General features: G+C 43.5%; 1 protein-coding gene across 2 annotated transcripts in view; it reads left to right on the forward strand.

Annotated features, from left to right (window-relative positions):
* The window catches only part of ULK4 (unc-51 like kinase 4), a 951,013-nt gene that overhangs the window by 502,432 nt on the left and 421,986 nt on the right, over nucleotides 1–26,595 (forward strand). For both annotated transcript variants that reach the window (XM_077491567.1, XM_077491568.1), the window contains exon 31: nucleotides 7,709–7,757. In XM_077491567.1, the coding sequence (XP_077347693.1) occupies nucleotides 7,709–7,757 (49 nt within the window). The remainder of the gene's footprint in view (nucleotides 1–7,708; nucleotides 7,758–26,595) is intronic.

The raw sequence follows: 26,595 nt of genomic DNA on the forward strand, positions 1-26,595 counted from the left end.
GAAGTTTTATTAGTCATAGAGGACTTCCTGTCCACTTTACTCCACTCTTCCTCAAAAATATCTTTCAGTTCAGTAAGAAAAGGAAAGTTTGGACGTTCCTTCCCCAGCTGTTTGAAGAATTTCTTCTGCTTCGCTGGAGGGGTAGATGAGTCTTCCCACTTAAGGGCTTCCTTAACTGCCTTAATCAGAGGGGAGACCATAGCAAAGTCGAAACCCCCGATATCTTCCTCACCTTGGAACTCGTCTTCCGAAGTCGCATTAGATGCTGCATAGGGCTGGGAAGTGCCCGGATCATCACGGGCCTCATCAGCCTGAGGGCCAGACAAGGAAGTAGATTGACTCAGCATGTGAGAGGTGTCCATGTCTCTCAGAGACTGCTGAGCCACACGTTTCACCAGGGATTCCATACGCTGGCTTTCTGATTCTTTTTCTCCAACCGCCTGGGCATAACATTGATTACACAGCGATTTGCCCTCCGGGACTCGAGTCCCACATCCCCAGCACTCTCTGCGATCAGAGCGACTATCATGGCGGTGAGAGCGGTGTCTGGAGGAGAAATGTGAACTTCTCCTCTGATGATGAGATCCACGCAGTGATTCCCCTCTGGATCTAGACGAATGGTGATGTGGCCTGGCAAGGTCTTTATCCTGAGGATCCAACCTGAAAGGGCTAACACAAGACAGGAAAGGGGGAAAAAATGGCATCAAAAAGAAAACGCAAACAAATGCGACTGTTAATTCCACCCCTCTCCTTATCAGCACATACCTAGTGCGTAAGGGATGGCCACTTAAAGGCGGTGATTTGTCCATCATTTTTGGACGAAGAGCATCACGATACAAGATAGTCTGCAAAGAAAAGATGAGGTCCCAAGGGAAAGCACATAAATATATCTCAATAATATTTAGAAATAATTCATTAAATATATTATATATATATATATATATATATATTTTTTTTTTAAACAAGATTACCAAATTAAAAACTTTCTCTTTTTTTTTTTTTTTTTTTTTTAAATACATGTATTCCAACATGCACTCACTGCATCTAATTATCCATAGTAACGATGCTCACCTTTGCAGACTGGGGCTTCCGATGCACTGACATACCCAGTGAGACTGAGGCAGCAGTCTGGTTTTTAAAATCCCCACCCATGACGTCACCGCTCCCTCACCTCGCACTTGCGTAGTGGAGGGATGGCCATACTGCACCTGTGCGGCCGCTATAGCTCGGTTGAACCGCGCACACGCACACCAAGCCTCAATATCGAAAAAGGCTACCGCGCAGGCGCGTCCAGAATGCGGAAGACAATGCGGCGACCTGGAAACGCAAAGCGCTCCAGCCGCCATACAGGGGGAATAAACAAATGCCAGGGAATAGCCACAAACATATACAAATATATGACTGCCATGGAGAAAGAAAAAACTCTTCAGACCTTGCCAGCCTTAGTGATTCCTCCTGAATGTTCGTCCGGGGCATACCGAGGCAACCACCCTCATACAGGGGACCGTCCAGCCTCAAAGCTACTCGCCCGCCCATGGCTGGGTACTGAGCTTGCACCGCATAGGTATGCAAAGAGAGAAATCCGAAATCCAACCGAACAGCATGTGTAGGTCCAAATGGAGGAGGACAAAAAAGGAACACCGTGTGGAGTGGTGAGTGCTCTTTTATTTGAATGGGGTCCTATAGCATTGGAGTGAAGGCGGGTCAACCCACACGTAGGCTGCCATGGAGTCTGTCAGGGAAATAGAACATTCCCACTGAATTCTATTGGTTTAAAAACCCCTGAATATGCAAAAAAAAAAACTCATGTATGTTTTTGAGCATAGGGCGTAGAGTGATTGAGTGCACAAGCTTGAACAGGGACAAATAGAAAGAATGGGATACTGTGTAGTAAGGCATAGTCAACCAGCAGAAAATTGCTGAAGTGTAAATGGTGGCTAAAAGAGAAGGGCAAATGATAAAGTAATTCGCACTTCAAATGTAATCTTAACCAGTTTTGGGATCATTTGTGTATGTCATCCCGTCTTTCAAGTGAAAACCACAGTGCAAAATTTCACAAATCGTGCACAAAGTACTGAATAACAAGTCCCTTAAAGGAGAAGGTTTCTGTGTGTAGCAGCCCCCCAGCATCCCCTAATATTTACCTGAGCCCCCTCTCTGTCCGGCAATGTCCACAAATCCCTTGGTTGTCTGGGACTCTTCCTCCTGATTGGCTGGCACACAGCAGCAGCACCATTGGCTATTGCGGCTGTCAATGAAACTCAGCCAATCAGGGAAGAGAAGGGGTAGGGCCCAACGGCAGCTCCGTTTCTGAATGGACACACGGAGCTGCAGCTCAGCTCAGGTGCCCCCATAGCAAGCTGTTTGCTTTGAGGGGACTCAACAAAAGAGATGGGCCAGGAGCAGCAAAGAGGGGCCCGAGAAGAGAACCAACTAACTGCATAAAGCAGCTAAGTATAATATGTTTGCTATTTAAAAAAACAACAAAAAAAAACAAGACTTTACAATCACTTTAAAGGGGAGCTTCACCCAAAAGGGAAAGTTTCACTTGTTTGCATCCTACCCCCACTTTCACATTTAGCACTTTTTGGGGAGAGGTGGGAGCAGGTACCTGTTTTTAACAGGTACCCGCTCCCACTTCCGGGTCACATCACCGTGTCAATTAATGAAAATGTTTGGCTTTCCTCCTTTTCCCCACAGTCTTCTGGGATACACACAGGTCTCAGAAGACTGCAAGACCATTCACCATTCATGCATGTGCAGTAGGAAACCGGCTGTGGAGCTGGAAGGTTTCGCTGCTGGTTTCCCTTTGCGTAAGATGCCAGCGCCTGCACCCAAAGCCAATAGAAGAATCTGCTCGGGTGCAGACATTGATGGATCTCTGAACATGTAAGGGTCCTTATGTTAAAAGTCTTCAGTATTTGCAGCTGCTAAATTAAACATTTTTAGGGCAAACTATTTAATATCCAACCTCATGGATCCTCTTTATGTAATGTGCACTAGCAAATTACAGTATTGGTACAAAGTAAAGAGACTGCACTTTTTTGAGATTGTACAGACAGAAGGTGGAAACGCCACGCATTGGAGCCCAGGCCTTATATAGACAGGTGGAGATATGGCTTCAGCCTAAGCTCCTCCTGACTACACTCTTCTGACTACCCTTGGATCTCAGTCATAGATCTCTCTGTGATCTCTATGATTATGCCCCATGGGTGGCATGAAACATCAAAGGGGTGTAGTCATGAGGATCTTAGCCTGAAGTTGTACCTTCACTGGTCTGTATAGTGGCTGGGCTCTGGTGTGCAGTGTTTTCACTTTCTGTCTTCTGATTTGCTTTTGCTAACTTGAATGGCAGCACAGTGGTGTAGTGGTTAGCACTCTCACCTAGCAGTAAGAAGGGTCGCTGGTTCAAATCCCAACCATGACACTACCTGCCTGGAGTTTGCATGTTCTCCCTGTGGCTCCGTGGGTTTCCTCTGGGTACTCCGGTTTCCTCCCACAATCCAAAGACATGCCGGTAGGTTAATTGGCTTCTGTCCAAAATTAAAATTATTAAACAGCTGTATGGTATTGGCCACCATGCTGCAGCTCAGTTTCAGGGTCTTGGCAATCTTCTTATAGCCTAGGCCTTCTTTATGTAGCGCAATGCAATTTTTTTTCCTTGCACATGATTGGATGGTGGAAATCAGCATAGCTTAATCACTTCCTGACCGCCCCATATACATATACTGCAGCAGGGCAGCTCAGCTGCACAAAATCACGTACTTGTACATGATTTTGTGGACGTGGTGTAGGGGGCATGCGTGCGCACAACCGGATCGCTGCTCCTGCTGTGATTGGACACAGTTGGAGCCAGCCAGCAGATCTGATGGCAAAAGAGAAGAAAATAGCAGAGGAGCCCAGCGAGAAGACCCCCGAAGTCGAAAGAAGACCCCCGGAGCTGAATAATAAACTACTTTAAAAACGTGTTGTGTGTTTTTTTATTTACACTTTTTTTTCCCCAGGTGAATGGGTAGGGGTACATCATACCCCATTCTCATTCACATAGGGTGGGAGCCGGAATCTGGGGGCCCCCTTATTAAAGGGGGCTCCCGGATTCCGATAAGCCCCTGGCCTGCAGACCCTGACAACCAACGGCCAGGGTTGTTGGGAAGAGGCCCTTGTCTTCATCAACATGGGGACAAGGTGCTTTGGGGTGGGGGGCCGCAGGGACAAGCAGATTGTCCGCCAGACAGCCGCGTCCGGTGGACAATTTTGAGTCAAGTCTTCTTTCTAAGTCTGCCGGAGCCCACACACGGTCGAATTGTCCGGCGGACTCTGGTCCGCTGGACTAAGTCTGCCGGATAGTCCGATCGTGTGTACGCGGCATTACACTTTTGAAGACCTTGGAGAACCAGGACAATGGAAAAGCTCCAAAAATGACCCCATTTTGGAAAGAAAACAACCCAATGTATAATCTATGAGGCATATTGAGTCTTTTGAACATGTCAACACATAATTTTTTTCTACAAGTTTTTGGAAAATGTGTCCATTTACACAATATTTCTAACACATACCAAAAATTACACCACAAAATTGATTTTCCTACTCCTCCTGAGTATGGCGATACCACATGTGTGAGACTTTTCCACAGCGTGCCACATACAGAGGAACAACATGCAGGGAGCACCATCAGGTGTTTCAAATCTAATTTGACTACCTATTACACTTTGTACGGCACTGTAGTGGCATGGATGATAACTGATGGGGCAGGGATGAGCATGAATGGGGATGGATGAGTCATGGATGGGGTTTGCTGAGCATGGCCGGGTACAGCTGAGTAAGGCTGGGTATGGCTGAGTATTGCTGGGTATGGCTGAGTATGGATGGGTATGACTAATTATGGATGGGGGTGGATGGGATGGCTGAGGATGGATGGATGAGGATGGATGGATGAGTATGGATGGATGAGTATGCTGAGTATGGATGGGTGAGTATGGATGGGTGAGTATGGATGGGTGAGTATGGGTGGATGAGTATGGGTGGATGAGTATGGGTGGATGAGTATGGGTGGATGAGTATGGGTGGATGAGTATGGATGGGTGCGCATGTATGGTTGGATGAGTATGCTGGGTATGGATGGGTGAGCATGGATGGATGGATGGGTATGCAGAGTATGGATAATTATGCAGAGGATGGATGGATGGGTATGCAGAGGATGGATGGATGAGTATGCAGAGGATGGATGGGTATGCATTGCTGAGAATGGATGTATGGATGGATTTATCACATATCAGCGCTGTAGGCACTACACATGCCACATATCAGCGCTGCTGTAACCAATCTCTTCCCTTTCCACTCACGCTGGACGGAGAGGGGGAAGAGGAACCACCGGTTTGTTTACATGTGATCGCTCTGTCATTTGATATCAGCGGCCATTTACTGTGATCCATGATGTCCCGGCGGTCACGGATGTGTTTGGTGTGTCCGCCCCAGGGGGTGCGCCAGAGCCGGATTCTGGGAGGACGTCAGAGTTATGCAATCACCCTGTAGCCTTCATTCAGCTATGGGCCGGTTGTTAAGTGGTTAAACAAGACTTTACAATCACTTTAATCACATTCGCAAAGCTCTGGTTAAAATGATTGCAATTGCAAGGTGCACAGTCTATTAATAAATAAACCCCTGTAAATTAGCTGCTCCTATATAATGATGCCATAACTAGTTAAGATTACTTTTTGTACCATTTGCCCCTCCCTTTTAGCCCCATGAATTCACTGCTGCAGCCTTTTGAAAGTCTTATTCAAATACTGACTTTCTGAAAGTGGCATGTGCCTAAGGCTAGGTATGCCATCCTTACCACATGTGAAAGTGCTGGAACCAGGTGATTGCACTGAGCATTGTCTTGTAAGAGGCTGGTGAACATGCATACTCCATAGCAAAGTTTTGGTTTATTTGGAGATTCCAGTGAGGCATAAGGCACCTTAAAGCCCCATACACACTATCAGATAATCTGCTGAGTTTTTCCTTCAGATTTACCAAAACCATATAATATGAGGACAAACCTTAGGAGTTTCAATTTGTATGCAATCAGGCAGGTCCTTCTACTACATGGTTTTGGTAAATCTGAAGGAAAAACTCAGCAGATAATCTGATAGTGTGTATGGGGCTTTAGGGTACATGATGTACAGTCTCTGTATTAGTTTGCTTTAGGGCCCCTTTCACCCTGAGGCGCTTCTATACTGCCAGTAAAACACTGAGAGCTTTTGAAGAGCCTTTCAGGCGCTTTTGAAGAGCTTTCAATGGAGAGGGGCGTTTTTTTTCACTGCCCTGTCAGTGCACTTGCCCCCGTGTGAAAGCATTCATTGATTTGAATGGAAATAGGTTTTTGTGAGCTTTTCAGGTGCTTTTCTTTTTTTAGCATGAAAGCGCCTCAGTATGAAAGGGGTCTAAATGTTCCAAGTTCAGGTTTCCTTTCTTAAAGTAAAAAGTACGTCCTATGAAGGAGCAATGATAAAAAGAAATTAAGTGCTTTTGTATCTAACTTAAAAGCATAGGCACATGAGTTTGAACTGTTATCCGCTTCTGAGTATGTAAGGCTTAGTTAGATCTAAACAAAAAATACATTATTTCCTTGTTCTGTGTACTGTATGTGTTAGTTGGCCCCAGTATAATGGAAAATGGTGGGGTGGCTACGAACTTGCAGCTTGTGGAATGAGATGCTTAATTGGTTTATTTATTTTTTATGTTATTTAGTAGCATTTTTTTAATTATTTTAGTGATTTCAGCTGTTTTGTATCTTATTAGGTAAAACATATCGTGCTTTTTCATCAGATTGAAAATCATCTTTAAGGGCATTTTTGTAAATTTTTGTCTGCATTTGTATGGATTTTAACAGATTTATAACCACCTGCATTTAACATGTTTTGCCGTTTGGCTTGGTATGTGTGACTGTGTTCATTTGTTAAAAACTGATCTACTCTTCATACTTGTTCATTCAGTTTTCTAAAATGACCTCCTCTTTTCATCTTATCCTCCCAATTTAGCAGCTGCTGCTTAATAATGAAATGTAACTAGCAATAATCAAGTGAAGCATACCAAAATTGTCCTCTATGCTTATCGATCCATGAATGCATGCCTGATAATTATACATTATTGGGGGGACTGAAATTAACTTCTGTTTGTTGATCTTTTTATAACTTTTAGGCTGCATTTGCACTATATAATTTAACAAACATGCATGTTTACAAAACACGCCTGTCGCTTGTGGCACCCTTCCTTAATGGTACCCAAAATTCAGAAAGCAAATGTGTTTTTTCAGTGTTAAAAACACTTGGAAGTTCAAAAAGGTACATTAGCTACTGCCACGTTTGTTTCAAATAAATAGGTTGCCCTATGCAAAACCGTGCATGTGTGCAACACCTTGAGTTGTCATAATGTGAATGGGGCCTTAAGGGGCAAACGTATTAGTAGAACATGCATCAAAATAACACCTTACACTTAAGCAAAAGAAAATGTGAAGATCGTTTCATTATTTTGTATTATAACGCAAAGGGCAATGATATGTCATAAAGGCTTAGTTTAACCTTTGGTACAAAAGGCTAGGGTGAAATGAACAACAAATCCCTCCACCAAACAACTGTGAATTAACAGCATAGCCTTTTTAACACAGGATACATGTACATATCATTCAAACATACATTTTATATATATATATATTTTTTTTTTATAGGGACATTGAACAGGGCAACTTGATACCCAACCTTTTCCAGATGATTATGGTAAGCGTAAGTTTACGTTACAATTTTTGAAAAAAAATTACTGTTTGCATACAGTGCCAAGTGTGACACAATTGTATATAGTATGGTAATTTTAAGCACTATGATTTCAAGAAAAAACAAAATTCACAGTTAATCAACAGAAGGGACTTCTGCAAAAAAAAAAAAAGCTCCATTCCTACTGAACATGTGTAGTGCAGTGTACACTCCTAACATCTGTAATGTGCACAGAAGCTCTGCCCATTTCAAGATAGTGCAACTCCATAGGCTGCCCTATGGCCAAAAGTGGGAGAAACTGGCAGCCACTACTGCAAAGTTGGTGCTGGAACTGTGGAGTGGCGAGGGAGAGCACAGAGCTGTCCTTTGACAAACAGGGCAAAATCAGAGGTAGTTTTACCATAATCTACAAGCATGCCATGCATTGTGGCAGGTGCTCCCCTTGCACCCTAGTCCTCATTTCTACTTTAAAGTGGGAGTCCGTTGAAAACTGTATTTTTAATTTTTTTAAAGTTAGCAGCTACAAATACTGCAGCTGCTGATTTTTAAAATAAGGACACTCACCTGTCCCAGGGTCCAGCGATGTCGGCACCCGAGGCCGAACCATCCCTCGGTCTTCGGATGCTGCCGCCGCCGCCATCTTCGGTAAGGGAATTAGGAAATGAAGCCTTACTGCTTCACTTCCCGGTACCCAATTGCGCATATGCGAGTCGCACAGCACAATCCAAATGGTCCATACTGTCTCTGGGACCTGTGTGTGTCCCAGCAGACAGCGGGACGGGAAGAGGCATAGACTCCCGTGGGAGTCGTTCCTCGGAAGTGGGTGCAAATACCTGTCTTTGACAGGTATCTGCACCCCCCCCCCCCCTGAAAGGTGGCAAATGTGACACCAGAGGGGGGGAGGGTTTCGAAAAGCGGAGGTTCAATTTTTGTGTGAACCTCCGCTTTAATATAGTGTTTAGTTTAGTTAATTTTAATAGTTACATTCTAAATTAACTATTTAAGGAAGGCATTGCTTTAGTATCACATTAAAACATTGTTTATATATATATATATATATATATATATATATATATATATATATATATATATATATATATATATATATATATATATATATATATATATATATATATATATATATTTTTTTTTTTTTTTTTTTTTTTTTTTTCTTTTGGTTTAAAAGAACTTTAATATACTGTAATTTGCTACCATACCATATTAGCCAATTGTACTGTCTGATCCTTATGTTATCAACTTTTTCTCTGTAAGAGTGCAATTTGAGCTGCAGGGACTTTCAGGCATTTTTATGTGAGCATTTTGAGCAGGTATACAAGTGTTTAAAAGCATATTTTAAGCATTTCATGTGTTTTATTTAAGCTTGTTTTAGTCAGTGGAATTGACTAAGGGGCAGGGGACCAATTGTATATGATAAAAAATGCACAAAAAATAAACAGGCCAGTAGTGATCAAATGCCAACAAAAGAAAGTTCTATTGGTGGGGGGGAAAAAGATGAATAATTTCATATGGGTACAGTGTTGCATTACCGCACAATTGTGATTCAAAGTTTGACAGTGCTGAAAGCTGGCCTGGACAGGAAGGGGGTAAAAATGCCCCCTGAAAGTGGTTAATAAGAATTAGACCCCCATATACCAACCCCCTTATGTGAATAAGTAAGGGGTTTATAATACCTCCACTCAGTCAGAAAAAAAAGTGTAAATAAAGACAAAGACAGTTTTTAACAAATTCCTTTATTAAAATAAAAAAGTACTCATGTTTTTTTCTTTTTTGAGTAATGGTACACTAATTCACAAGCAGGGAACTTCTGCCACATGTTTATGTTTTGGGTGCAATAGATCTCCCAGTCTTGGACATGAGCTGTCTATTTTACAGGGGAATTTTGTATATTTTTGTGTATCTTTATGGTGTTCATGTCAGCACTGCGAGTATTGTATATAATTGTTTTCTTCCCTCGTCTGACGCCAAGAAAAGTTCAATTTCTTTGCTCCCAGGCTTCAGCCTCTATGGTCAAACTCAAGCCAGGAGTCCAGTTTCACCACAATTCTTTGGCCCCTAAACCTGCAGACAAGTCCTCTTGGCATAAAGGGACACCCCAATTTCCATAGTGTTATGGGGGGGGGGGCATCTTTTAGCCACCTGTATAGACTACATCTCAGGTGCCTGAATACAGTTGTTTTTTTTTTCTAGGTGCTAAAAACTAAAGTTCTGTTTCCAGCTCCCCAGTTAATGTATTTCAACCATCCTTTGTCACTACACAGATTGGCAAACCTCCATGCAGCCATCACAGGTCTTCAGGAGCAAAGGGTTATTGCCCCATTTCTGTGATGGAAAGGTTTCTGGTATTTTTATTTCAACCTTTTCACAGTTCCAAAATCAAAAGCAGGCATGCATCTAGGATCTCAAAGTCCTAAATATTTTCATCTGACCCCAAACATTCTGCTTGGAATCCACAAGTTTTGTCATAGCCTCCTGCCACCAGGGAGACTCTCTAGCCTATGTAGACATAAAAAATGCATCATTGCATGTGCCTATTTTTCCAGCAATTCAGCTGTTTTGCTGTGGATCCCCAGCGGTTTTAGTTCGTAGCCCCTACATTTGGCCTGTCTTCTGAATTTCCATGTGTTCACCAGGGTTCTAGCCCCTGTTCTTGTCTTGTTATACTTCCAGGGCATCCCCATTGTGGGATATCTGGAAAACTTGTTGTTGAAGGAACAGTCAGCACAACTTGTACCTTGAAAGGGTTTGGTTGAATCCTGAGCATGGGTTGGGACCAGCTTATCACAAGAAAGTCTGCTCCCAGACCTGAATCCTTAGTCCAGGAATTCTCTATTTTTTTTCTGCATGAGAGTACTGGGTCTGATGGTGGCCTCCTTTGAGGCTGGTTTTCCCATTTCCACTCCAGACCCCTACAACTCAAAATCCTATCATTGTGGGGCAGATCAGTTCATTCTCTGGACAAACTGATACGCTTGTCACCAAGGGCCAGGTTTCTCTGACCGGAGGGCTTAGGAATTCAGCTCCGGAAATGGGGAAATCCTTCCTTCCAATCTCTTGTAAAATAGCCACAATGGATGTCAGCCTGATGATCCCAGTTGAAGTCTTCACGACGTAACGCGTAGGAACGGAACCCTGAAGTAACGTCCATATCCGGTCTGCTGCTGTATCACTGTGCATTGTTTTAAGCTTCGTTTGTGAGTAGTATCTATTTTCTTTTAAATAAATATCACACGTTTTAAATACTACACTATGGCAGTCCTCTCTGATCTATCCCTTTGAGTGCACCATATATCACATATGAGGAAGCTGGAGGAGTCTCTAAGAACCTGCTACATAGCCATCCTTGTGATCGTCCCTGGTTACCTGGTTGCCCTGTACTAATTCCGCTGTTTACCTCACAGCGTTGAGGTAATTGCATTTTATTAGCATCACTTGCACGGACCACCACAGAAGGATTGTTGGCTCAGCACGCTGCACTTTAATTTAGTGTGTTCATCTAGTCACATCATCCGATTATGTATGGGACACTTTAATGTGCTTCACTGTAACCACGGAGATTTGATTCTGTTTTTATATCATCATCTGTCACTTTTTGTTATAAACAAGTTTTTTTTTTTTTTTTCCACTTAATTAATCACTTTTACACTATACCCGTGTTTATGCATTTTTTGGTTTGCAGCATAATATATGCACGTAGCCACTTTTGAGCTATCTCTATATATTTTATAAACATTATGCACTTGACCACTTTTAGTTGCATTAATGCACGTCTGCACTTTTAAATATTGTATTTAATGCATTAATGCACGTTTGCACTTTTAAATATTGTATAAATATTTTTTTCTCATTGTATATCTGCACCTTATTAAGTTTTTTTATTTTTAAGGTTTAGTTCATTTATTCATTATTGTTTTATATGTACGGTTGGAAATTAGCGCATCACACCTTTACCTTGTTTTAAATTCACACTAGTGAGAGCCAACTCATATAGTGACTGCTGCTTTTTTCTGCGTTTTTTACTCTTTTTTTACTTGCTTCTATTTTCCATAGAGCGCAGAAGCCTTTAGATATATACACTTTGCTGTCAGACTGTTCTAAACACGGGAAACATGTGCCACTTTACAGGCATACTATAGACACCCCCCAGGTACAATATTTAAAGGAATATTACACTTTTATTGTTTCACTTTAAGCATTATTAAAATCACTGCTCCCAAAAAAAAGTCAGTTTTTAAAACTTTTTTTTGCATTGATACATGTCCCTTGGAGCAGGACCCAAGTCCCCAAACACTTTTTATTACAATAACATGCATATACGCCTTTAAAGTGGGAGCCCGCCGTTTTTTGTTTTTTTTTAAAGCCAGCAGCTACAAATACTGTAGCTGCTGACTTTTAAAATAATGACACTTAACCGCCCAGCGTGCCTGCGATGTCGGCACCCGAAGCCGATCTCTCGATCGTCTCTCGGGTGCTGCCGCCGCCATCTTGGTTATGGGAATCAGGAAGTGGACCCTTGCGGCTTAATTTCCCGGTTCCCTACTGCGCATGCGCGAGACGCGCTGCGCAATAAGGATGGTCCCCGCTGTCTCTGGGATCCGTGTGTTTCCCAGCAGACAGCGGGGGACCTTCGGAAAGGGGCGTAGATTCTGCGGAAAGGGGCGTAGCTTCTGCAGATATCTATGCCGGAAGTGGGTGCAGATACCTGTACTGTACAGGTACCTGCACCCCCCTCCCCCCTGAAAGGTGCCAATTGTGGCGCCGGAGGGGGGGAGGGTTCCAATGAGCGGAAGCTCCACTTTAGGGTGGAGCTCCGCTTTAAAATTAGCACTTTTGATTTTTCCCATAGACTTGTAAAGGGTGTTCCATGGCTTTTGAATTTGCAGTGAACACCCAAAATTGTTCATTGTTTGGCGAACTGGTGAACAGCCAATGTTCGAGTCGAACTCATGTTCGACTCGAACATGAAGCCCATCCCTACATTACAGTTTTTTTGTGCCACAAAGACACCTGAATGTCAAAATCACCAAGCAACAGGGCTGCCATATGAGATAAAAAGGGAGTAAATATACTCCTCCATACCCAGAAGTAATGGGTGTTTTCTTAGCTCCTTTAACTGTATTAGTTCCCAATGGCTGAACGCAGCATTTGGGGACTGAAAGAAAAGTGGGCATTTTTTTTACTGAGGAGGGGGACATTAAAGCAAATTTGTTTTCCTTGCATGCAGTCGCAGCTGCTAGATAGTTTAGTATGTTTTCTTTGCCAGAGTTCTAGCTTTATAACAGAATTGATTTGGGTGGGTTTACAGGGTTTTTAAAGTGTCATCTATATTATGGATGCGTGCAGGATGTTTGAAATATTTGGTATTTAGCTACTTGACATAGTCTCGTATATTTTACAGGAAATTTGGGAATTTGTGTGAACTAAAATTCATATATATTTTTTTTTTCTACTGAAACAATAGCTTTGATAAACAGTTACACAAATATCTTGCAACATAAAAATGGCAGCTACCTTTTTTTTAAATATTAGGGGCTTGGCTTTCAGAAAATATATAGTATATTGTTTTGGAGGTTTTAAGTAAATTTTTATGTAAAAAAATTTGAATTCTATCATGTATATGAAAATGTTTAAAATTGAGTCCAACATCAAAATGGTTGAAATTATTTAATTTAACTTAAAGTGGTTGTAAACCCTTACAAACCACTTTGACCTAGAGATAAGCCTAGATTAAGGCTTACCTGTAGGTCCAAGAAATATCTCCTAAGCCTACACGGTTTAGGAGATATTTACTAAAAGACAGTGACAGCTGTCTACGGCGCATGCGCAGTAGACAGGGGAACGCAGGCGCACTATCGCAGTTAGTGGCATGCCGCTGCTAACGGTGATATGCCGTTAGTGGTGGCTCCCATGCGCAGCGATACAAGGAAGAAGATGGACGCTCCGAACTACAGGGGACAGCGGTGACATCGCTGGCTCCTGTGTGGGGTAAAGGACACATAATGGGCTACTATGCGATGCATAGTAGCCCATTGTGCTTTACCTTTGCAGGGAGACAAAGAGGAAGTAAACTCATCGGGGTTTACTTCCTCTTTAATTGCTCATTAACTGTGGCATGGTTGTGTGGTGGAATCATCAGGTTTACAAAGGGCCTTCATTTTGTATGTTGGTTTATGTAATATTTTTCTATTCTAGTATTTTTGTATTATAAATGGCACAACATTATTTTTTATCACTGTTTAAATGCTTTTGTTCTGTGTGTATGTGTATATATATATATATATATATATATATATATATATATATATATATATATATATATAATTTTTTTTCAATTTCATATACACTTGACTGATGAAACCTCAGTACAGGACTGTGCAGACGGTAACCTGTCTGAGAATAATGCTTTTATTTTGTCAAATAATTCAAAATGCTACTCTGCAGTTGCCTAACTTAATTTGGTTTCAAATAATTTACATTTGAAATGAGGCAAATACAAAAAAAACACAATTTATGTGTGCTATAAAAGTGTTGTTTGTTGAAAAAAGACCTTCAAGGTAGCTGAATCCAGGTTATTGCATATATAAAAAGTCCTATAAAAGATGATGGATTTTACTAGTAAAATCTGGAGTTAATGATTAGTGTCCCTGAACTTTTCTACTCTTTAAGGCATCATTTGTAAACTGTATTTCAATGTAAATGTAATATTGGATTTCAGTATGGTTTGTGCTAATATGTGTATTTTTTGGGACATGAATTGTGATTTATTGTGTTTTCATGAAACTTTGATTGTACCTACAAGGCTTTTTCAGAGAAGATAATTTTCATTCAGTGTAAGATTATTTTTCCATTTAAAATGATAAAAAAATAAGTTGACAGCAAAAACATTCAAAAAAAGATGGAGCGGCTTCAACTTTCAGTTAAATTGCTGGCAACCAGTATTGTACATATAAGGCCAGTAGGGTGACATTAAAATTAAACTATACTTTTTTTAAAGTCCTCATTTAAAGCAGACACCAGAAGATACCTATTGTATCCAGGGCCGTCTTTAAGGCAGGGCAAAAGGGGCCCTATCGGTATTGTGGGGCCCAAAGCAGCTGCCTCATACTTGCCAACTATCCGTTTAAATTCCCTTGTCCCTTGAAGTTTTAGTCCTGTGCTGCTACTAATGCTGCCCAGCTCTGCCCTATTGTTGTGTACAGATGACTCACCTGCAGACCTGTGTTTACATGTAAATACTGGCATTCATATGTAAATAGCAGTGACATGCATACGTAAATAGCTGAGGCCAACTGCATTGATATGTAAATAAAGGCAACATTCATAGGTATATCATGCCCCCCCTGCAGTGAGGAGAAGATGTATTGTAACCTATAGCAACCAGTGAGCAGTATTGCTGTACAGCAATCTATAGCAGCCAATCAACAAACAGAAATGTGCTGTAACCTCTAGCAACTAATCAGTGAGCCTTAAGGAGTGCTGTAACCTCTAGCAACCAGTCAGTAAGCAATAATGATATGCTGTAACCTCTGGCAACCAATCGCAATTGCTGCCTGATCTGATACAGTAAACAGATTTTAAGTCTAGCTGCTATTTATTGTATGTCTCAGAGAAGGTGGAGAGCGAAATTGCATGGGGGGGGGGCCTAAGAATTTTTGCCCAGGGTCCAATCAATATTAAAGACGGCCCTGATTGTATCTCTACTATTCAGAGGAGCCTCTTCTGTCCCCTTCTCTAATTTGGTTTCACTTTGTTTTCTACCTCATTTAACTCTATGCACAACACTCTGTTCCTTTGTGCGTTGTAAAGCATTTTTGTGCATTGCATTGAATAAAAATGCAACATGCTGCATGTGTATGGTATGAACAGGGAATCTGTAGAACAGTTATTTTTCCAGTGTCCCTGCCTTAAGCCTGCATTGATCAACACAGCTCAATGTACTTAACGTTAACAAGCCTTTAGGCTAGAATTTTTGTTTTAACCAGTTCAGCTCTCACACCTACTCTATGAACCAGAGCAAATTTTACATTTCTACTATGAGCCTATTGATTTGTCAATAACTTTATCATTACTTATGACAAAGATGTAATACGTATAGTATGTAATTTTTTGGTGGACAAATGAGATTTTCATTTGCTGATATTGTCTTGGAAAAAATATGTTTTTCTTTTTTTATATATATATTTTGACCAGTGTTCGTTTTAAGACAACTAATGTGACCATAGATGAAAAGTATAAATTGTATTCTAATATGGGACTAACATTACACCTCTGGTACAAAGCATTGCAATTTTTTTTTTCAACTAAATATAGACTTTCTTTTAAATCTTAAGCCGCGTACACACGGGCGGACTGTCTGGCCAACTTAGTCCGTCAGACAATCCGACGGACAGTCCGTCATACTTTCGAATGAACGGACTTGACCACACACACCACTTTTTGAGCGGACTAATACGGCGTACTAAGTCCGCCATACTATCCGCCCTACTTTTGAAATGAACGGACTCGCCCACACACGCGGAGGAAAGTCGGCTCATTTCGAGCGCGTCTCCAGGTAGGCGGGGCCCGCGAAGGAGACGTCGCTGGCCCCGCCGCCTGGAATGGACTTAAAGGGGAACCCCAACGCCGAAAAAAATCGGCGTGGGGGTCCCCCCCAAGTCCACAACAGACCCTTGTCCGAGCACGCTACCCGGCCGGCCAGGAAAGGGGGGCGAGCAAGCGCCCCCCCTCCCAAACCGTACCAGGCTGCGTGCCCTCAACATGGGGGGGTGCCTTGGGGAAGGGGGGCCGCGCGGCCCCCCCACCCCAAAGCACCTTGTCCCCATGTTGATGAGGACAAGGGCCTCTTCCCGACAGCCCTGGCCGTTGGTTGTCGGGGTCTGCGGGCGGGGGGCTTATCGGAATCCGGGAGCCCCCTTTAATAAGGGGGCCCCCGGATACCGGCCCCCCATCCTATGTGAATGAGTATGGGGTACAATGTACCCCTACCCATTCACCTGTAAAATAAAAGTACCAAAAAAACACAACACACGAGATAAAATACTTTATTGCACAGCTCCGGGGGTCTTCCGTCTTCGGGGGTCTTCTCGCCGGACTCCTCCGCTATCTTCTTGCAGCTCTTTTGCTAGCGGAGGAGTCTGGCTTTCTTCCTCGCCGCCGGCCTCTTCTCCCGACTTCGGGGGTCTTGTCCCCCTCTTCGGTTCTTCTGCCGTGCCACCGCGCCTTCTTATAGCTCTTTTACAGGCGGTGGCCCGGTCTTCTGTCGCCGCCGCCGCCACCGCCACCGCCTTCTGTTCTTCTTCTTCTTCTTCTTCTTCTTCTTCTCCAGGAGATGTTGCCTCGACGATCTCTCCGCCGGAATGCCAGGGACGCACTGCGCGGCCACTTATATAGGGACAAGGGGCGGTGTCACATGGCTTTATGTCACATGGGTTGGTGTCACATGGTGACCCCGCCCCTTACGATGTCATAGTCCCCATGTGACATCAACCCATGTGACCAACCCATGTGACATAAAGCCATGTGACACCGCCCCTTGTCCCTATATAAGTGGCCGCGCAGTGCGTCCCTGGCATTCCGGCCGGAGAGATCGTCGAGGCAACATCTCCTGGAGAAGAAGAAGAAGAAGAACGGAAGGCGGCGGCGACAGAAGACCGGGCCACCGCCTGTAAAAGAGCTATAAGAAGGCGCGGTGGCCCGGCAGAAGAACCGAAGAGGGGGACAAGACCCCCGAAGTCGGGAGAAGAGGCCGGCGGCGAGGAAGAAAGCCGGACTCCTCCGCTAGCAAAAGAGCTACAAGAAGATAGCGGAGGAGTCTGGCGAGAAGACCCCCGAAGACGGAAGACCCCCGGAGCTGTGCAATAAAGTATTTTATCTCGTGTGTTGTGTTTTTTTTGGTACTTTTATTTTACAGGTGAATGGGTAGGGGTACATTGTACCCCATACTCATTCACATAGGGTGGGGGGCCGGTATCCAGGGGCCCCTTTATTAAAGGGGGCTCCCGGATTCCGATAAGCCCCCCGCCCGCAGACCCCGACAACCAACGGCCAGGGTTGTCGGGAAGAGGCCCTTGTCCTCATCAACATGGGGACAAGGTGCTTTGGGGTGGGGGGGCGCGCGCCCCCCCCTTCCCCAAGGCACCCCCCCATGTTGAGGGCACGCGGCCTGGTACGGCTCAGGAGGGGGGCGCTCGCTCGCCCCCCTTTCCTGGCCGGCCGGGTAGCGTGCTCGGACAAGGGTCTGTTGTGGACTTGGGGGGGACCCCCACGCCGATTTTTTTCGGCGTTGGGGTTCCCCTTTAAGTCCATACCAGGTGGCGGGGCCAGCGACGTCTCCTTCGCGGGCCCCGCCTACCTGGATACCCGCTCGAAATGAGCAGACTTCTCCGGGCGGGAAAAGTCCGCTCATTTCAAAAGTACAGCGGACTGGCATACACACGGGCGGATTGTCCGCCGAAATGCGAGTACGACGGACAGTATTTCGAACATTCCGAAATACTTAGTCCGCCGTACTGCACGCTGAAAAAGTCCGCTGAAGCCCACACATGAGCGGACTGTCTGCTGAAATGTGTTTCGGCGGACTAAGTAGGCCATACAGTCCGCCCGTGTGTACGCGGCATTACACTTTTTTTTTTTTTAATATGACATAAATTATTCAACAAAATGAATAATAAAAAAATAAGTTTAAATATCAATGCTTATAAAATAGAAATTAGACCTTATATTCCGCCCTGACATGCCAAAGTTTCATTGAAGGGTATAAATCCTTGGCTATATGGATTCAAAGGGCACCGAACAGGGTTGTCCAATATCACCTCTCCTGTTTGTATTGGGAGTGGAGCCCCATACTCTAAGTCAGCCTTTCTCAACCTTTTCAACACAGAGGAACCCTTGAAATAGTTCTCCACTCTCAGGGAACCCCTGCTAAAAAGTAGAAATCTACAACTCATGATACATTAGTGTGATGGTCAGTGGAAACAATGGTCCTTGCACTGGTGGTCATTGGAAAGAATTACCTCCTTACAGAGAGCTAAAAAGATCAACGGTGTCTGTGGGAACTTATCTGAGAGGCAGAAGTTGCCCAAAGCTGAAGGAACCCCTAGCAACCTCTGGAGGAACCCTGGTTGAGAATCACATAATTTGCAGACACAAATGCACCCTTTTTGCTGAAGGATGTTTTCATATCCATCACTTCCCCAATAACCATTCCTAAGTTGTTTAAATTGCCAGATTATTTTGCCGAGATGTTTGGCTTCATGGTTAATAGACACAAATCATATGCATCAGTCCAAAAACTGAAATAAAACCTTTGACTTTTAATGGACCACCAACTCTGTACCCTAATTGGTGTATCACTTCAATACTAATGCTATTTCAACGCAGTTGTTCCCAGTTTCCAGACACATATCAGCAAACCTAAAAAGATGGTCCACATTCCTGTCCTTGGGGTTTGAGAGACTTTGCTCAAAATGAATGTATTGCTCAAATGACTATACTTTTTTAGGCTGTACCCCATCCCAGTACCTAGATGAGATATGCTGGTCAGCACAACCTGGTATGTTGAGTGTTTTTATAGATCACATAGAATTTTTAATTGAATTTCAGGATTCTTTTGATTATAGTTGTTGAGTTGATAATTCTACTCCTGAACTTCTCCATGGGGGGTGTGGTGAATGATTTTCTTTCTATTGTTTTTAACTGTAGGTTAGAGTTTTGGGGCGTTCTGTATTTTTCTTTTTTTTGTAGCTGGAATTGGATTTTTATGTAAAGTTATCTACCTCCCGAGTTATACTTTCAGAATAAAATACTTTATTTTCTTTGTGTCTATCAAAGACTGCATATTAATAAAAGGACACTTTTTACTCCCAAGGTTCCTGGATAGTTTAAGAATTCCTAACTTATTTGCCTATCACCAACCATAGCACAAATAACACAACTTGCTTAAACCACTACCAGAGGCCCTTGACCCCAATGGTTCCAAATGGAAGCACTGACATGTTCTCAGTTAACAATAGAGGTTTACCCCAAATAGGCAGTAACTCCCTCTATTATGTCCCATTCATTTTTTCTTTGGGATGGGCAGATCAAAAGCTACTGTGCTTGATGCAGACTCTTCTTGCACCTATTATGGAAAACCCTGAGTTTCAGCCTGGCTGCAACCTAAACTTTTTTTTTTTCAAAAATGAGAAAATTAATGCTTACTAAATGCCAGAGACATTTCAATAGGAGAGGGAATCCATAGTTTAGATTACTTTAAAATAGAACACACATTCACTCCCTCAGAAATCATTTTCTACAAACATATTATTTCCTATGTACAGACTAAGCTTAAAGAGGCCAGATTACCCCTTACAACAACATTGTTTGCGTCAATGTGCAATTTTGTAATCTGAGCTCAAGTATATGCTGCTATAGAGCAAACACAGTTGAACAAGTCTAAAAGGTAACACACCGTGGCAGCAGGTGCAGTAATCCAGGACAAATCTTATCAAGAATAAGGCTATAAAACTTCTAAAGCATTCTAACAGCAGCCACAATACACTGCAAGAGATGGAGATCATCATATTAGAACCCAAATTATCCAAGAAGTATTTGTGTGTATGTATATAACTCCAACTGAGACAAGGAGGGGTGAATCTGTGCTTTACTTTAAAGACTAGTTCCATCATAAGAGCATCTATGAAAGGCGGTACAAATATACTTCCTTAGGAATATTTTCTGACATGGGGTAAGTCTAGGACAAATAGGGACAAAACCAAATGATCCTATAAAAGACACGATGCAAAGACATCTGCCACTGTATATAAAAAAAAGGCATGGATATAATAAATAGCATATAAGCTCAGAAGGCTCACCTTGTAATGAGCATGTAAGCAGAAGACTGCTGTAGCCTTGAACAGATCATGCAGGTGTCCACTGCATTCTCCACAAAGAGTCTCTTAGAATAAAAAAACATACATGCAGTCCCGGTATGGCCATGCAACTTGATGAAAGTGGATGAATATAATTACCTTGCAATCTGAGGAGTAAGGAATCCCTAGACTGCAGCAGCAGAAAGGCTGTGTTTAAAGTTCCCATTAAATGTGCAGGGCTCCTGCCTGGCGCAAACCCCCCCCGCCGTAACTGGTGTATGACATCACCAGGCCTGGCCCCATAAGGTGCATGTGTGAGTCATGTGCAAAAGTCCCCAAATGGGCATTCACACATACACAGACATTGTTAATGCTGTGTATTTCCCCCAGGGCAGCGATAGGAAGAACTGCGATGTCCCGCAGTCTCCTCCTTGCCTTCAAAGCCACACACCCGCTGGGACAAACCAAGCTGGGACCGCCACACAGGAGACGATGTAATGGATGGTCAAACCCGTTGCCGGGCGTGATGGATGAGGGCAGATCCGGCCTGAATCGGCCAACTAGTGGACTCTAGTGACCAAGATGGGGAAAGACTGAAGGTCTCTAAGGCCGGTTTTGCCATGATGGATAAGGGATTTGGATATAAGGACACATATGAAGGATAGCACCACATAAAACAAATATTAACAAAAGAATCATTGAATATTAAGTAATGTTTAAATAATAATTAAACAACACATTGGTTATATAAACAATGTGTCTAATTAATTCACATAAGCATACCAAACCGCTGTCATTACCAGACCCCCTGCATATCACACAGGGAAAAAGGAAAGAAAAAGAAAGGGGAAGAGAGGAGGGGAGAGGGGCAAGAAAATATGTCATGATGGAGGCACATCTGGAATTATTTAAAAATTTTCTCTGGGCCCCAATATTATTATACAATTATAAAAAGGGTCTATATGAATTCACTTAATTTAGATCAGGGAGGATCATAGCATTCAGACGTTCAATCCATAAGGTCTCCCATTGAAGTATGCATTTATCCCAGTTCCTTTGTGTCAGATGGAACAACCTCAAAGACAAAAAAGGAAGCCATTTCTTTATGATATTTGTGGTGAAGACCAATATGCCTTGCAACAGGCATAATGATCTTTACCCCACCAGAGTAGTAAGTATGGACCCTGATCCTCTGTCCAAACTGACGTTTGGTTTTGCTAATGTAAAAGGCTCCTCAACGGCAGTTCATAATATATACGACCCCCTGTGTGGAGCAGTCAGAAAAGGTTTTGGATTTGTGCCATTGGGCAAATGCCTTGGCCTCCCCACTGCACTGTTTGTATACATACAGCATCTCACAAAAGTGAGTACACACCTTAAATTTTTGTAAATATTTTATTATATCTTTTCACGTGACAACAGTGAATAAATGCACTTTGCTACAATGTAAAGTAGTGAGTGTACAGCTTGTATAACAGTGTAAATTTGCTGTTCCCTCAAAATAATTCAACACACAACCATTAATGTCTAAACCGCTGGCAACAAAAGTGAGTACACCCCTAAGTGAAAATGTTGAAATTTGGCCCAAAGTGTCAATATTTTGTGTGACCACCATTATTTTCCAGCACTGCCTTAACCCTCTTGGCATGGAGTTCACCAGAGCTTTGCAGGTTGCCACTGGAGTCTTCTTCCACTCCTCCATGATGACATTACGAAGCTGGTGGACGTTTAGGGGGGGGTTAGGTCTGGAGAGATGCTTGAGCAGTCCATCGCCTTACAGTGTTTTCTTATATTAAAGTTCCCTTTTTCATAGTTCTCCTTTCAGGTGGTTCTATCTCCTTACGGGTTCCCATGGAACCATTTTTGCATTTGTATTCCCAGCTGGCACAATATACACTTCTGAGTACTCTGTTTGTATCCCCAGAAACTATGCTCCAAAGCCTGGGGGTGGAAATCCACTTCCCTTCTCCTCCCTTTGCCTAGCGAGTGATGAAAGTGGCTGGAGCCTGTGCTGTCTCCAGTATGATGTCCATGTAACATAGGGTGGGCCTCTCGGCCAGAAGTTTGAGGAAACTATGTTTGGGACCTGCAATTGGTGGCAGTGTAAAGAAAGCTATGCAGGTGTATTTACACTTAGGAAGAAAAAGATACCCTGGGGAATGTTCTATGAGTAGTTCACAATGGATTAAGGTAAAAAAAAAAGGAGGGTTTAATATTACTTTAAAGAGGAGTTCCACCCTGTATTTGAGGTTTGGCCCCTGGCTGATCACAGTGCCTTAAATGTTCACAATGTTTGTTTTATTTTTTTCTAAAGTATTTTACCTTTTCGGGTCACTGAAGAGGTAGACTTCTGCAGTACCTCGCCAGGGTGAGGTTTGTCATATCTGGCAGCCCATTGACTCCTGGGATATGCATCATCAATCCCAGGAGCCAATGGGCAACCTGCAATTGACCGAGTGCACTGCGCTTTGTTCACACTGCACAGACACGAGATTGTGAGGTGCTCTCTGGGTAGCCAGCAGCATAATTTCCTGGAAGAAACCCCTGAGTGGGCTTCAAATGCTCACACTAAGGATGGAAGCTCACTGGATCCAGAGGTTACAGTGAATACAAATGAACTTAAGAAAACATTTTCATATGCAGAATATGCTGATTTAGATTACTATCACAGGGGTGATTTAAAGGAAAAAACAAAACAAAAAAAACCTGGAGCTCCTCTTTAATTAGCGCTTCTAAGAGTTTACTAAAGTTTAAAATAGGCTTAAATAGGATCACATTTTATGCATATGTTTTAACATCATATGACAATCAAAAGTCAACTCTTTGATTTGCTTGCTTTTGGGGAAGAGGGGCAGGGCATATGAAGAACTCTCGGGGAAGAGGGATATGACATTTGACAATGTTTTTTAGGGCTTTTGTTGCATGCCCAAAGTCTGCAATTGGTTACACTTCCAGTACAGGTTCACTTTATTCTGCGTACACACGACCGGACTTTTCCTCAGCAAAGGTCCAACGGAACAAATCCGTCGGACAATTCGATCTTGTGTGGGCTCCATCGGACCTTTGCTGTCCAAAAATCTGATGGACTTTAGAAATAAAACGTTTCAAATTTTTCCACCGGAACTCCGCCAAACCCAGTTCCTATGGAGCAATCCGCTCGTCTGTATGCTAGTCCGATGGACGAAAACCGACGCTAGGGCAGCTATTGGCTATGAACTTCCTTATTCTAGGGGGGGCGCATGCGCGAGGCTCGACATGGCAGACGTGCTTCCATAGAGCTCCGCACTCCCCACCGCATTACCGGATCATATCTGCGGATATAAAAAGTAATCTGGCTGCAAACAGACCGGGATCGCCTCCTGATACTCAGCTGCATCTAGCGGCATGGTTCTCACGGGACCGAAGGGCAAAAACAAGCCAAAACCTATCAAAGAAGCTCTGGCCCGGGCCTCCTCTAAAATGGCGGCGAAAGCTTTAGCAAAACAGCACGCGGAATCTCCGGCGGCCTCGGATTGCGGAGAAGAGGATGACACAGATTCTAATCTTGGCGGCTCCCCACCCCTACCCTCCACAGGTATGTCGCAAACCGCATTCCTGAAACACATGGAATCCATGCTTCAGAAAGCTCTCAAGAACACTTCAGAGCAAATAACAGACAGGCTCTCACGGGAAATTCGTGAGATAGGCCAACGCACCGCTGACTTAGAGACGAGGGTGGACGACATGGAGCTCACACTCCAAGAGCATTCCCAGGACTTCTCTATGCTCAGGGAGGAGAATGCCACATTGTTATCCCGCTTAGAGGATGCCGAAAACCGATCCCGTAGGTCCAATTTGCGCATACGTGGCATCCCTGAATCAATCGACGATATACAATCCTTTACGACCGCTCTGTTTCAGGAGCTTTCACCCTCCATTCCCATTGAACGTCTCGAATTTGACAGAATTCACCGAGCCCTCACACGCCGCCAACCCGATGGCCCCCCTCGAGACATCATTATTAAGTTACACTTCTTTCGTACGAAAGAACAACTGCTTAACGCCGCTCGCCAGAAGGAGGAACTGATTTTCCAAACACACAAATTCCAGCTCTTCTCTGATCTGGCTCCTTTGACTATCTCTAAACGCCGTGCTATGAAACCCCAGTTGCAAGTTTTACTACAGCACAAAATCAAATATACCTGGAGGTTTCCCTTTGCTCTGCAATTCACCCACCTGGGCCAGCAGCACGCCTGCTCTTCCCCTGAAGCCCTTCAACACCTTCTGGAATCTCTTCGTTTGACCCCATCGGCTCAACCTTCGGAGACAGCCTTGCCTCGGACCCCCGCCCGGTCCACGGCCCATCCATATACGGCTACGCCTAAACGCACATCACTGGACCCGGCGTCGGTCCGCAAAGGGACTCCATCACGTCGGCACGAAGACCCGTTTCTCAGTCCGAAGTCTCGGATCCCACGTTGACCTGGTTCCGTGAACATTGTTGTCTTTTTTCTTCCACCTTCCTCATCCGTTCGAGAAGCTCGGTGTGGTTCCCCTGAGTCCGAAGGTTCCAGTAATGTATACCCTTCGTGTAACCGCTGGTCATGACACTGGACCCTATCTGCCTTAATTTTTTCATTTTTTCATTTTTTTTTTTTTGTTTTTGTTTGTTATTCACTTTTAATTTCTTTAATTGCCCTTTTTGCTACTGTTTTTGTCTGTTTTCAGCAGTAAACTCAGGGGCCCGCACCGATGTCTGGTCATAGGACCCGGATTGAGGCGACCCGAACGACTAGTACGCCCTCTATGGGGCCTTCGTTTTAGGTCCAATCCCTCTTGGTTTGTTTGCATTTCGTTTATTAATTCCCCTAAACAAGTTCGTTACATCCATGATAGTTTTATACTTCGTTCCTGCAATATATAAGCACACCCACTTTTGTGGCTTCGTTTCGATGCCTCGGACGGTTTGTCCGTTCGTTCATAATCCAATGTGTTTAGATACTTGCTGTTTTTTAATGGTTGCCCTATGCATCTCAGTCTTAGCTTATGTGTTCATGGCAACCCATTTTAGTTTACTTGTTTCAGTTTTAATGTGACGACTTATGTGTTTGATCCGTCTGCGGTGGGGAGCTGTCACTGCTCCCCCACCTTACAGCGTTCTTCCTCTGTGGCCGTTTTTTGTTGGCTGCAGGGTTAGCACGTTATTTAGTCGGGCTATATAGTAGTCCTGCTATACTTCTTCATTGTAATGTTATGCCCTACGCCTATTCTCCCCTACTTATTCCTCTCTCTTTCTGTCCCTTCCTCTTCTTTTCTTCTTCTTACTGCCTTCTTACTTTCTTCCACTGGTCGGGTTGTCCACCACTATCTCCCAATATATTGCGATAAATTCCTCCTGCCACTCCAATGGCCCCCCTAAACATCCTCTCCCTTAATGTTAAGGGACTAAATTCTCCAAATAAAAGAGTCAAGGCCTTTCGCACCTTCGTCTCACTGAAAGCTGATATTGTGGCTCTACAGGAGACTCACTTCTCCTCCAATAATACACCTAAATTTTTCAGTTCCCGTTACCCCCAAGTGTACACTGCCTCTGCTGACTCTAAGCACAGAGGGGTCTTACTGGCCTTCCACTCTTCCTTGCCCTTTAAAGTGACCACCGAAATCAAGGATCCAGCCGGCCGCTATATTATATTGGTTGGCTTCCTGCAGGACGTGGAGACGACTTTGGTTTCCTATTACGCCCCCAATACTAATCCTCTCCCGTTTTTCTCGCATCTACTGCAGGTTATTAGAACACACGTCAAAGGTACGCTTTTCATGTGTGGCGATTCTAATCTAGCTCTCCACCCACACCTGGATAGATCCCCATACTCTCCGGACCATTACTCCCCATCATCACAACTACGTAAACTTTTTCAACAATTTTTTCTTTTGGATACGTGGAGGGAGTGTAATCCTCTAAAGAAAAACTACACTTACTACTCTTACCCACATAACTC

This window comes from Lithobates pipiens, unplaced genomic scaffold (assembly GCF_037356315.1).
Source record: "Lithobates pipiens isolate NorthernLeopardFrog02 unplaced genomic scaffold, aLitPip1_a1.2 Scaffold_19, whole genome shotgun sequence".
Taxonomy (NCBI): domain Eukaryota; kingdom Metazoa; phylum Chordata; class Amphibia; order Anura; family Ranidae; genus Lithobates; species Lithobates pipiens.